The following is a 14221-nucleotide window of genomic DNA, read 5'->3' as shown; positions in this document are numbered from 1 at the left end:
TTGGCATTGTAATAAACATTTTTGGCATTGAAAATAAAATTTGGCATTGTAATAAAAGTTGTATTAACACTGAAACAAGTATCGGCATTGAAAAATGTTGGAACACAGGCATAAAAAATACAATATTTAATTTGGATTTAAAAAAAAATATATTATCATGTAGTTTTCAATGTCAGTCTTCAGATTTCTTCTCCATGCGTCCCTAGCCCCTCCCCTCAGACCCCCCCCCCCCTCCACGCCAAAACCCTGACAGTAACTTGGCATTGAAAAGAAGAACATTGAAACAGAAAAAAAAAAAAATTGAAACTGAAAACCAGTGAGACTGGGGGGAAATGCAGTGTAAAAAAACACACTGAAAAAGATGGACATGAAGAAGAAATCTGAAGACTGACATTGAAAATTACATGATAATATATATTTTTTTAAATCCAAATTAAATATTGTATTTTTTATGCCTGTGTTCCAACATTTTTCAATGCCAATACTTGTTTCAGTGTCAATACAACTTTTATTACAATGCCAAATTTTATTTTCAATGCCAAAAATTGTTATTACAATGCCACATTCTGTTTTCAATGCCAACTTTTAATGTCAGGGAAATTTAGACATCAAGGTACCATGTCAAGAAGCAGAAATGAGCATAATAAGTCCCCATGTAGTTCAACATTTTTGGCAAATTCACCTATTGCCATAATTCCTACGGTCTTAGGAGTAGGTTCATTACCTTTCATTGTCGGTGCAAGCTGTTTTTAGATCGGCGGGGCAGAGAAGCGAGCTGCTCAGCTAACACAATGGAGGCAAAATGATACTTTTGCCTTTCCCTGAGTCAAAACTCATCAAATACACAATCCAACAACTCCAAACCACTCTGGTGGACAAGTTGTGACCTGCACATTCACCACACTATGATGCAATAACGTATAATTATGTAATATATTACAACACATCCTGAAGCAAATACTCTTACTCTCTAATACTACTCGCGTTTTTTAAATCACTCGGCCTAGCAGCCATGTCTGGAGCAGGGCCGTTGTATAGGGGAGAAAGGTGATGATAACTCTAGGGGCCCAGCGCCCAGTGGGGCCCATAAAAAACCCCAGTAGTCTAATCTTTGTATGACTGATTTATTCTGTGTAAGACCCTGACTAATACTCATAGTACACTGTAAAAACTCAACATCTTTCCAAGAATATTTGTCTTATTTCTTGTCCAAATGTCTCATTTCTAGTCAAAACTAATCTCTTTCCACTTAAAATAAGACTCATTACCTAAAAATTCACTTGTTTTTAGATCATTTTCACTTAAATTCACAATAAATAGAAAAATCTGCCAGTGAAAGTAAGTTTTTTGTGCTTGTAATAAGGAAGAAAAACTTGCTCCACTATCAGATTTTTTCTACTTATTCCAAGTGAAAATCTGCTTGAAAGAAGTAAAAAGTGTCTAAAAACAAGCTACTTTTAATATGATGAGTCTTATTTTAAGTATAATGAGATTTGTTTTGACTAGAAATGACATTTTGACTAGAAATAAGACAAATATTCTTGCTAAGATACTTGAGTTTTTGCAGTGTAATGCTGCATTAGCATCAAAACAAAGAAGGCTAAATAAAAAACGATAATACATACGTAGTCTAAGAAAAAAAAAAAAGGAAAAGTTAGGGGGAGGGGCCCACTTTAGTATTCTTTAAGGGGGCCCAGAATTCCTAGCAACGGCCCTGGTCTGGAATGTAGTTCTGGCTACGCATTTCCCTCTAAAACAACTCTGTGTGGTAACGTTGTGTTATTATCTCATAGCGTGGTGAATGTGCAGGTCACAACTTGTCCACCAGAGCGTTGTGGAGTTGTTGGATTGTGTTATTTGTGATTCCTAAATACCGTCACTTCCCAAATAAGATGATGTTGGAACCTTATCGGCAGATGTGGCGCAAAAATAAAGGTGAATGCACCGATACTGGTCCATTTATTTAACGTAACATTGAATCGGTAGGAATTTAAATGTTAGTGTGTCATTTGTATTAAAAAAAAAACACAAAATAAAACAAAAAATGATTAAAATAAATGTAAACATTTGGTATAGATGACAATTTATGACCTGAATATTTCAAACATTTCCCCTGGGGGGTTAATAATTGGTCATATATTCATAGATATTTTGTGTAAACAATGAGTAATGTAATTATATTTTGACTATATTTGATTTTACACATTCATAGTGTTGTGAAATGAATTAGCCTAATGCATAATAATCGTGATAATCGTAATACCGTGATTATTTCTCTGACAATAATCGTACCAATATAGTAATTTGTAATCGTGACATCCCTAGTCTGAGCCATTGTGTTCTATGCTGTATATGAAAAACATCATCCATCGTTTGTGACCACCTTCTAAATCAGAATCTAATAAATTCAGAAATAAGAGCAGAAGAACAGAAGTTGTTTCCTGTTATTTTATTTCTCAGTATGTGAAATAGTCTTGTTCTTTCTTTATAAACATATAAACACCATGGAAGCAGAGCATCATCCATGACACCTGTACAGTCATCAGTACACAAGACAGGTGGTGAACTCGTTGTATCAAGTCCAACCTGCACACTGAATATTTCTAATCACCTGATAGTGAACATTCACTGTCCATCTTCTTCTCCGGCTGTGAGGAACCACATCCACATCCCTGACCATTCACATCCTCTATCAGACGACCAGCTAGCTCTCTGGTCTCTGCAAGACACCAGAGGGAAAAACAAAACAAAAAAACAACAAAAAAAGAACTAATCCAGCCCCCGTGGGCTCGTAAAACCTCAAAAAAGGCTTCACTTCTTCATGTTCAAGCTTCTTTTTAGGCAACAGAGCTGACCCAGAAATGTGTCAGAGAGACAGGACATGACCACACACAGTCCAAAACTGATTTCTCTCCAAGGTAAAAAAAAAAAAAAAAAGAGAGAAAAAAAAGGCTCTAGTGAATACTTATCCTCAAAATTCAGTATTCACATCGGTTCTCACCTGGTCCTGGTTTTAAACTTGTCATGGGTCACAAAAATAAAGCTGAAGCAACATGACCAAAACAATAAAGCTGCATCATCAGCAGGACCAGCAAACAGCAAACTCCAGCTGATGATGTAGAAAACAGAGCAGCTAAGTGAAGCTCCACATCTGTCTGTGCTGGGTTAGACCAGGGCCGTTGCTAGGAATTCTGGGCCCCCTTAAAGAATACTAAAGTGGGCCCCTCCCCCTAACTTTTCCTTTTTTTTTTCTTCTTAGACTACGTATGTATTATCGTTTTTTATTTAGCCTTCTTTGTTTTGATGCTAATGCAGCATTACACTGCAAAAACTCAAGTATCTTACCAAGAATATTTGTCTTATTTCTAGTCAAAATGTCATTTCTAGTCAAAACAAATCTCATTATACTTAAAATAAGACACATCATATTAAAAGCAGCTTGTTTTTAGACACTTTTTACTTCTTTCAAGCAGATTTTCACTTGGAATAAGTAGAAAAAATCTGATAGTGGAGCAAGTTTTTCTTCCTTATTACAAGCACAAAAAACTTACTTTCACTGGCAGATTTTTCTATTTATTGTGAATTTAAGTGAAAATGATCTAAAAACAAGTTAATTTTTAGGTAATGAGTCTTATTTTAAGTGGAAAGAGATTAGTTTTGACTAGAAATGAGACATTTGGACAAGAAATAAGACAAATATTCTTGGAAAGATGTAGAGTTTTTACAGTGTACTATGAGTATTAGTCAGGGTCTTACGCAGAATAAATCAGTCATACAAAGATTAGACTACTGGGGTTTTTTATGGGCCCCACTGGGCGCTGGGCCCCTAGAGTTATCATCACCTTTCTCCCCTATACAACGGCCCTGGGTTAGACTGACTAGCTCCCTCTCTGCTGCTGCTGAGTCAGTGGTTATCTGCAGCTGATTCACAAGGCAGAAGCCAAAGTAGGTCACAACATATTTGCATAGCTGTGTGAGACTGTGACCTGTGACTATGACGGAGCAGATCTGATCCATCCATCCATCCATCGCTCTTACAAAGTCTAGCTTCCGCATTTCTATCTATCTATCTGATGGGCCAGACATGTTCAACATCAACACCCATCTCTTTTTTTAGTGCTGAGGTAAATCCACGACCCAGATCCACCAACACTTCACTTCAGCATGTCGAGATAAAAAAGAAAAAAGAAAAGAAAAAGCAACTTAAAACTGAAATAAAAAGCATAGTTTGTTTGACATTTGTGTCTAAGGCCATTTCAGAGGTAGGAGGAAGCCTGTGGTAGCGGACAGATGAGATGAGAGATCAGCACGGAGAGGGTTCGCACTGCCAGTGTGATGAACATGAGCTGTCAGAACGGGACTGCTTTCATTCATTCATTCATCCATCCACTCACTCGCTCACTCACTCACTCACTCAACACTGACCAGTTACCACCTTCCGTGCTGTAGCTGTAGCTGTACTACTCTCCCACCCAGCTTTTATTTTTATTAGAGACGTGCTGCTGCTGCTGTGCTGCCGGGACTCTCATTGCGAATTGCCTCAAGAAAAATCAGTATCACATGAGTCGTGAAACTCATCTCCAGATCTCAGTCAGTCAGTCTGTCCTGTCCTGTCCCGTCCCGCTCCTCCGCTCCTCCTCTCTGGAAGAAGAGGTTTCAACCTGAGGCTAAAGGTTTAGGAGCTCCCTCCCTCCCTCCCTCCCTCCTCTGGAGTTATCCCCCCTCTCTCTCCGTGAAGCTTGAAGCTCAGCCCGGTCTCTGAGTTCTCATGTGCATGGCAGTGTGCGACCGTCTTCGGGGTTGTGGACAGACAGGAAAAAAAAAAGCTTTGTGCCTGTTGTCTTAGATGTAGTCGTCGTCCACGGGTTCGCCCGGCGTGTCACAGTGATGAAGGAAGAGGACCACCACCCTCTGGAACACCCCCCGCTTGCTCTGCCGGCGCTCCGAGATCTCCTCCCCGATGGTCTCCATGCAGATGTCGGCCGACAGCTGGCCTTTCCGCCTCGGGGCGTAGATGGTGGCTGACACACACAACACACAACACAACACACAACAACACGACACGTTTGGTTAGAGGCAACAAGCATTCAGACAGGTGGGTGGGACTTATATTAGGCCTGTAACGAACGATACACGTGTCGAAATCGAAACCGCGACACTCTAATGGCGCGTTTCCACTAGCGCGCTTCGGCTTGGCTCGGCTCGGCTCGGCGCGCCAGCCTACGGTCGTCACCCCGGGGAGAAAACAACCGCTAATTAACTTCCCCGATGGCTTTTAGAGGTTTACCACCGGCTGGTTGAACTCTTTTTAGGGGATAAATGTTGGTCTCATTGATGAAATCTAACAATTGTGGCTGTAGCAGCAGTTTGTTTGTGGTTAGACAGAAGAGCAGCACTGCCTTGGGGTCTGTACGCACAGAAAACACCACATTTACATCAATAAATAAATGTTTTACAATGAACCAGGCCGATCTCAGAGCTGGCCAGACTCTCCGGTAAGGCATATTGAACGGTTAAATGCCGTTAACGGGACGAGAGCAGTCAAAACGGCGGTTTAAAGCTAGCTACAGCGAGGGTAGGTTCACTTCCTGTTTACAAAGTAAAAGCACCAATTCTATCGTGATGGCTTTCCTTGTGATAAAAGGCAACGGGTGTTTTATTTTGTGAAAATAACCGGAAGTGCGTTGCTCACTACGGCTAGCTTTAGTAACGCCGACTTCGTTGAAACAAAATTGTAAACAGCTGGTATTTAGTCAGATTTTCAACACGTTGGGGATCTAAACGACTACTTTCTCGCCTGAAAATGTTTCAAATGTTGCTAAAGTTATATATTTACAGAGTTTAGAGCGTTGCTCGGCGCCGTGTAAATGACGTCACGGCGGCACTAGTGATACTCAGTTGTAATGGAAACACAACTGAGCCGTGCCGTGCTAGTGGAAATGCGCCATAAGACACGAACCTGTGTCGCCAATGAAATGGCAGAGCCGCGACACACCCATTCCATCGCTCCGTGGCTGTTTTTTTTCCGCCATCGTCACTCACACACACATCACACAGCCAGATCGCTCTGCACACAGCTTATGAACTTGATTAGTTTCAACAAGTCGGTCGGGTTTTACCGTTATGCCCGTTTATCACCAATAAACACAGATGAGTGACTGCGAGCTCAGGCTGTGACGGCCCTTTCAATTAAAGGCCCCATAGCCTTTCATATACAGTCCAGTCATATTGATTTTGACTTAATTTTGACAAAACACGGCTCCAAATGTTTTTTTTTTTCCTGCGACCAATCGACCAATGAGATTTGGGTCGGCTAAATTGCATTGTATTGTAATTGCTTAACTATTGTAGGCTAAAGCGCATTGAGTTTGCCCTGTGCATGCACTTAATAAATAAAATTGAATTAAATAATGTTTTTTTGGTCGACCAGTGCTTGGTCGACTATTTGGGGGCAGCCCTAGTTATAATAGTTAATGTTAGGCTATATATTGTTGTTATAATAAATAATCCAGTTTTTGCTATCAAAATCTCTTTTTTTTTAACCTTAAAGGGATAGTAGCATTTTGTTGTACACAGTTCCATTGTTCACTATAATATAATTTTTTCCAGCCCTTCAAAGTGCAGGAAAAACACAGTTTTTATTTGGACCTAACCAACTCACGTATCCCTCCGCCCAGGGTTAGGGCCCGCCGATCAGCAGTTGGTTAGCTCCAAATAAAAACTGTGTTTTTCCTGCACTTTGAAGGGCTGGAAAAAATTATATTATAGTGAACAATGGAAATGTGTATTTTTTTTCAGGTAAAACCTCTTTTAGGCTGTGAAAATAGGCCGTTTCTTTGGGTCTGTTCACAACACTGTATGTTGTAAATCTCTGGGCAGGGCTATTATGGGCTGGCGTTGCTAACGGGAGGAGTGCAGAGAGTCTTCTACTGCAATTAAAGTACTTAGGGGCTATTTGTAGATCATACAACCCCACTTTAAAAAAAATGCTACTATCCCTTTAACAAAATTCGAGTTGAATCGAATCGTGTATCGAACCGTGGGTCAGAAATTGAGATAACGAATCGAATCGTGACTTTGGGTGTATCGTTTCAGGCCTAGTGGAACTGCACTGTGACTTGACTCACTGCTTTCATCGTCCTCAAAGTCGTAGCGGGCGTAGCTGTTGGGGTCGGCCGCTCTCAGCGTCCTCAGCCAGGGGAAGTCTGTGATCATGCTGTAGGGGGCGCCGTCCACCACGCCTGAAAAACACAACACGACACAACAAGCTGCTGCTTACACTCATTTCATTTCATTTCATTTTTGATTTATTTCATTCATGGTATGTACTTTCTCACATATAGTTGCACACATACATAATGTACACATTTTCACCATGAATGAAAAGGAGCAGGATGAAGAAAAAACTTATAACACCTGCCCCTCTCTGTTGTTACAGTTACATTGGCTTACTTCAACACCAGTATTATTCTCTGTTTCAAAATATTAAAGATGATGAAACATAGTAATGATAAAAAACCAACCAAAAAAATAACGGTAGACACCACTCGTCTATCTATCTTTTTCTTTTTTTCCCTTCTTTTTCTCTTTCTCCTCCTTCTTTTTTGTAGATACTTATCTTTTCTTTTTTAAACATTTTCTTAAACTGAGACAATTGGACCATTTTTTTCCAGAGATTTCTCTATAATATTTCCAAAAATTCACGCTATTGGCCCCAATTTAAATGTATAAAAAAGTAATGTTCTTCAGTCTCAGAACAAATATTTGTGTATTTCTGGTGTTTACTTCTAAATTTGGTCCAATGGGGGTCCGTGGTCTAATTCGTCTCAATTTAGGGGTCCTTGACGTACAAAAGGTTGAGAAGCGCTGGTTTAGAGGCTACAGAGCACAACATGTGTGGTTGTTTACCCTCCAGTGTATAGATGTCCCTGCCCCAGGGGTAACTGGGATACTTCTTCACATCCTCCTCTGTCCTGGTGGCCTCGGGAAAGAACTCATACTTGATTAACTCTCTGAGAGAGAGAGAGGGAGACAGAGAGAGAGAGAGAGAGTGTGAGAGAAATGACATCATATCTTCATATGAATAGTTTGTACAAATGCCTCTATGTGTAAAGTTGAGCTGTTACAGTTTTTTCCCCCAGTTCTCCCACATAGAACTTTAACAATTCACCATGACATGATGATCAACACTGAACTGAACTAAACCCTCCCTATTGTACATGTGTGGTCTAACGAAATGAAGCACTACATCGGAGGTGACTCACTGAACTGGGACCGACCGCCGCCCGGCTCATTCTGATAATAATCATTCTGCTTCGGCTTTCGGGTCCATTTTTATCTCAACTAGCCGGAGCTTTAGTGAGTCCAGGTTGAGGAGAGGAAGCCTGTGGAAGCTGAACTTCATCCAGCTGCTCATTTTGTTCTGACAAGTCAGAAACACGCAGAAACGAACCGTAGCATTAGCGGTAGCAAGTTAGCTGCGCCGGGCAGCGGTCCGAGATGACATCATCCAGGTCAGAGGTCAGTAGGTCAACCTACAGACCCCGGATGTTGATAACAGCTAACCCCGGACTCAGAGGGGATTAGCATTAGTGTATCATAACAAAATATTGGCGAAATGAGCGAGTTGTGCGGCGGATAATGTGTTATTAGAGGCTGCATTGCGCTGCCCCGTGTTCTCGCATTATACGGATATACGCGCCGCTCCACTGGGGCTAATTTCATCAAAACAACTCCAAATGACACCAAAGTTATCTGGGTGAGGAAATGATCGTATTTTATGCTAGAAATAAGGTCCAGGTTGTAAAAAACCGAAATTGTCCTTTAAGAGTGTGCGGGCAACCCTCTCTTTTTCTACATGTGGAACAGAGACAGAGGCAACTGTTGTGTGAATGCTACTCACTGGCTGATGTTGGCGATGGTGTCCATCCAGCTGCGGATTCGAACCTTGTTGCGGATGTTCGGGGGGTTGCTGAACTCGTGCACTATGGCGATGTGGTAGGGGTACGGCCCCTGGAACAGCTGACGCTCCAGCGCCACCGAGTCGATCTGACAACAAGTGAAGACATGGGAGAGTCAAGACAGGGAGCAAAAGGGTGGAGACCAGAGACAAGTAGGACCATTAAAGGGATAGTTCACCCAAAATTGAAATTTCACTCATTATCTCCTCCCCCTCATGTGGACTAAGGGCTGGGAGAAGTTTCAGAGTCCTCCGTGGCTTCTCTGAGTTACAGGGGGTCTCGGCGTAGCAGTGCATGTCCATATAACGGTTGCAAATGGATACCAACTGTCTTCGTAACAAAAAGACACACCAAAAAACATCCAAATACCTCCATGCTGCTCGTCTGTAATGTCCGTCTTGTATTGAAGCCCCGACATGCGAAATTGTCCCGAAAAAAATTAAATAAGTCTATATTTCAAGCTTGTTTGTAGCAGAAGCTTCTCGAAGCTCCTCTTCCCAGTTCGTCCAAATTTGATGAACCGGGAAGAGGAGCTTCGAGAAGCTTCTGCTACAAACAAGCTTGAAATATATTTCAATGGAGGTTAAATCGAAAGCAACTGGACTTAGTTATTTGTTATTTCCTAGACAAATAACTAAGTCCAGTTGCTTTCGATTTAACCTCCTTTGAAATACTATGACCTGGAAAAATGAGAATATGCACCGGCTTAAGCTTGAAATATAGACTTATTTAATTTCACATTTCGGGGCTTCAATACAAGACGGACATTACATACGAGCAGCATGGAGGTATTTGGATGTTTTTTGGTGTGTCTTTTTGTTATGAAGACAGTTGGTATCCATTTGCAACCGTTATATGGACATGCACTGCTACGCCGAGACCCCCTGTAACTCAGAGAAGCCACGGAGGACTCTGAAACTTCTCCCAGCCCTTAGTCCACATGAGGGGGAGGAGATAATGAGTGCAATTTCAATTTTGGGTGAACTATCTATCCCTTTAATGTCATGCGAGCACTTGCTTCACATGATGGTCATCACTGGTTACCAACCTGATGCATGGGGCGCATGTAGATGATACGGTTCCTCTCTGGAGGCATTCTCAGAATCTGATCCAGGACCTGCTCCATGTCCAGCTTCTTGCACTGAGCGTAGTCGAACCTGTTCACTATGGGGGCGCTCTCCACCCGCAGCTGCTTCAGCACACGACACCTGGTGGCTGCAGAGAGGAAGAGAGAGTGAGGGACAGGGCTGTTGGACTGCACTGCAGCAGCTGCTCAGAGGTTGCTAGGATACGGTTCTTGTCCATGGGTGGACTGAATTTAATCCTCAACGGTCATTCATATCAAAAACAGGAGAGAACTTAAGTTTACAGGTTGTATTTTAATGTTGACATTCGTTATATTTTGGGGGGTGGCTAGACTTTCTCTTCTGCACAGTTTGGGCCACAAAACTACACATTTAAAGGGATAGTTCAACATTTTGGCAAATTGACCCATTGCCATGATCGCTACAGTCATAGCAGTAGGTTTGTTACCTTTAATTGTCGGTGCAAGCTATTTTTAGAACGGCGGAGCAGAGCCGCAAGCTGCTCAGAGCTACACTACGGAGGCTAAAGGAATTTCTTGGTTTCAAACTCATCAAATACACAATCCAAACCTCCAAAACACTTTTGTGGACAAGTTGTGAGCTGCACATTCACCACGCTATGAGATAATAACAGAAAGTTACGAAACGGAGCAGTTTTAGAGGTAAATACAGAGTCTGCTTGATGAAAAACTGTCCCTGAACGCAACACATATCAGCCATTTTGCATCTATTTACCTCTAAAGCAGCTCTGTGTGGTAACGTTGTGTTATTATCTCATAGCGTGGTGAATGTGCAGGTCACAACTTGTCCACCAGAGCGTTGTGGAGTTGTTGGATTGTGTATTTGATGAGGGAAACCAAGAAATCCCATAATGAGCCTCCGTAGCGTAGCTCTGAGCAGCTCACCGCTCTGCTCCACCGTTCTAAAAATATCTTGCACCGACAATTAAAGGTAACGAACCTACTGCTATGACTATAGGGATTATGGCAATGGGGCCAATTTGCCAAAATGTTAAACTATCCTGCCTTTAATTGTGGAGAAATGATAATCAGACACTAAATAACACCTATTACCGGGGGTATTTATGGAAGTCAGACTGTAAGGCTCCTCTATATTATGGTATATGATGCAGAACGTTTCCAGAAAAACATGAATGGAGTCATCAGATATCAAGTCAGTGTGTTACCGTGAATGAACATCATCTTGGGGCAGTCTTTGAGCACCAGGTCGGTGATTCCACAGTTGGTCAGAGTGATCCCCACCAGGTTCTTACTCTTCAGAGACAAGATCTGCAAAAAGCATCACAGGATGTCATCATCAGGATACTGTATACTACTGGACTTGGACTGAACCACACACAGCATGTCACTGTGACATAATCTTCATCATTTTGATCATTCAAAATGTGTCTGAGAGCCAGAGAGACAAGAGAGAGAGAGCCAGTTGTGGCAGGTGGAATTACCACTTGATATTGAACTTATTTAAAAGGAAAACAAACATGCAGTAGGCTACTTGGCTCCATTTTAATATTTAATGATGGGAAAAAAAGTTCTTGAACCATTGAGACCTTCCAGCCAGATGTGTGGTACATGTCTAATATTTTTTGTAGCTGCTTAAGTAAATAATAAAAACAAAAGCAGATTTAGGCCCAATTCCGATTCTATTTTTCATCCCTACCCCTCCCCCTACCCCTAGCCCTTAACCCTTGCCCTTGAAACGGAGCTACAAGGAGTAGGGTTGAAAGTCAACCCCTACGAATTGGGACACCACTTCAACAATCACATGCGTCATCAGTCGTCTCTGCTGGCTTTCATATAAGCAGACGTGACGAGCTTTTGCCACAAATCCTCTATTCAGAACCACGTTAACTTAATAAAATAAAATAAAATTTAATGAAGAATGATCGGTTCACTGTAAAACATTTATTTATTGATGTAAATGTGGTGATTTCTGTAGGCTCACAGATCCCCCAGTGCTGCTTCTGTGTCCAAAACACATGAAGCTTCACTTTTAATTCAAACAAATTAATGCGACAATTGTTACATTTCATCAATGAGACGAGCATTTATCTACTAAAAAGAATGTAACTACGCGGCGGTAAACCTTTAAAACCCTGCGGGTAAGTTAATTAGCGTCCGTCTTTTCTACCGGGACGAGGTCGGGAGGTTGGCCGGCTGACAAGCTCTCCGGACGGGGTGGTGTCTCCGTGACGAGCCGCTGATCTGCTCCACAGGTGGAGGCTCCAACGTGGAGCTTCACTTCTCCGAAAAACATCAGAGCAAACGTCTAAACAGCCGTCATGTGGATAAACCGACCGCACATTGGGGATCTAAACAGCTACTTTCTCGCATGAAAAAATATTAAAACTTAACAAAATGACGTAATAACAGCGCTACAGTGAGAAATAAATCAGCTGCCGGTTGCCGCAAGATGCATTCTGGGAAACTTGCCATAGCCCTCGGTCCGTAGTGTGCCCTGAAAAATCTCCGTTTCGAGGGCGAGATAGCCCTACCCCTTCCCCCTAACCCTCGTCTGAACCAGAATTGGGACATCCCTACCACTTCACGTGAACGCGCAAAACGAAGGGTTAGGGCCAAGGGCTAGGGCTAAGGGGAGAATCGGAATTCGGCCTAAGTACTGACTGAGGTTCCTATCATTGTAATGGCAAGAATGGCTGGAGTGTATGAAACTTCAACTGAACTCAGAACTGGTCCAGTGAGGAGCTGTGGCTGCAGAGCCCCTTTACAGCAGGTAGCACACACACACACACCTGTTGCTGTACTGTCTCTCTCTGTCCCTCGGCTCCCTGGACTGTTGTTTTGGGCTCTAAGCATGGACGGCCCAACCCGCCCGTACGCGCTGGTTCGAGCCGGGTTCGCGCAGAGAATATGACTCGGTGAGGCCGGGCTTTTCTTTTTTTTTTTTAACGGGTTTGGACTGAGAATTAATGCTCGTCGTAAATGTAAACACACTAACGTCAGCGCGTCAGGTGCAGCACCACGCCGCTCCAACAAACACTACCGCTGCAAAAAAAAAAAAAGAGAGAGAGAGAGAAAAAAAACTACCGACTACCGCCGCTACGTCTTCTTGTTACGTTGCTGCTCAATGGTCGGGGCAATATCAACACCTATGGCTGTGTGGGTTAACAGCTGTGTGGGTTGACCCCCCCATCCCCCCTCTCAAAAAAAAAAAAAAGCGGATTTGCATTATTTACGAGGGTCGCATTTTCATGTCTAAAAATCCGGAAAAATCACATCCCTGGTAGATAATGAGTGGAATTTGAATTTTGGGTGAACTATCCCTTTAATATGGAACATTGTAAAGCAGCTTTATAATTATAAAAAAATAATCTGCATTTTCGCAGAGCTTTAAAACTGTAACATTACATTGAAAAATGTCTACAGACCGGAGTGTGTGTGTGTGTGTGTGTGTGTGTGTACCTGTACGTGGTCGTCCTCGGTGACCGGGTCTGAGGTGCTGGTTGATTTGTCAGACATTCGTTTCCTCTTCACTGCTACTCGCGGTCTGACTCTTGATAGATCTACACAACACACACAGCAGACGTGTCAAACAACAACAACAACAACAACAACAACAACAACAACAACAACAACAACAGGTCACACAATCAACACACTGTAGTGGAAACCCCTTCCTGTATCCGCTATTGAAGGAAACTGCTGTTTGGAGATTTTTGAGTGTGAAACTAGTTTAGTAGAAGTTCATGTGTCCTCACTGACCCCTGACAACAGATTTGGGGTTCCCTCTCTTTTCTTAAAGGGATAGTTCAACATTTTGGCAAATTGGCCCATTGCCATAATCGCTATAGTCATAGCAGTAGGTTCATTACCTTTAATTGTCGGTGCAAGCTGTTTTTAGAACGGCGGAGCAGAGCCGTGAGCTGCTCAGAGCTACACTACGGAGGCCAACGGAATTTCTTGGTTTCCCTCATCAAACTCATCAAATACAAAATCCCAAAACTCCACAGCGCTTTTGTAGACAAGTTGTGAGCTGCACAACCACCACGCTATGAGATAATGACGGAACGATACGAAACGGAGCCGTTTTCGAGGTAAATTCATACAAAACCGCTGATGCGCGTTGCGTTCAGGGACAGTTTTTCAGCAAGCAGTCTCCGTATTTACCCTGTATTTACCTCGAAAACGGCTCCGTTTC

At 42.4% G+C, this 14221-nt stretch overlaps 1 protein-coding gene across 1 annotated transcript in view; it reads right to left on the bottom strand.

The window, feature by feature from the left end:
* Positions 1–4821: 4821 nt before the first annotated feature.
* Positions 4822–14221, bottom strand: part of fbxo38 (F-box protein 38) — a 52445-nt gene continuing 43045 nt past the window's right edge. Inside the window, 7 exon segments of the mRNA XM_085788580.1 lie at positions 4822–5021; positions 7128–7241; positions 7909–8012; positions 8903–9048; positions 10009–10175; positions 11232–11334; positions 13486–13586. Coding sequence (XP_085644706.1) covers positions 4843–5021; positions 7128–7241; positions 7909–8012; positions 8903–9048; positions 10009–10175; positions 11232–11334; positions 13486–13586 — 914 coding nt within the window. The 3' untranslated portion in view covers positions 4822–4842.

The sequence above is a fragment of the Trachurus japonicus genome, chromosome 10 (genome assembly GCF_045865225.1).
Source record: "Trachurus japonicus isolate A0001 chromosome 10, Traja_1.0".
Classification (NCBI taxonomy): Eukaryota; Metazoa; Chordata; class Actinopteri; order Carangiformes; family Carangidae; genus Trachurus; species Trachurus japonicus.
The sequence above is the reverse complement of the archived record's forward strand: the minus strand, read 5'-3'. Positions and strand labels throughout refer to the sequence as shown.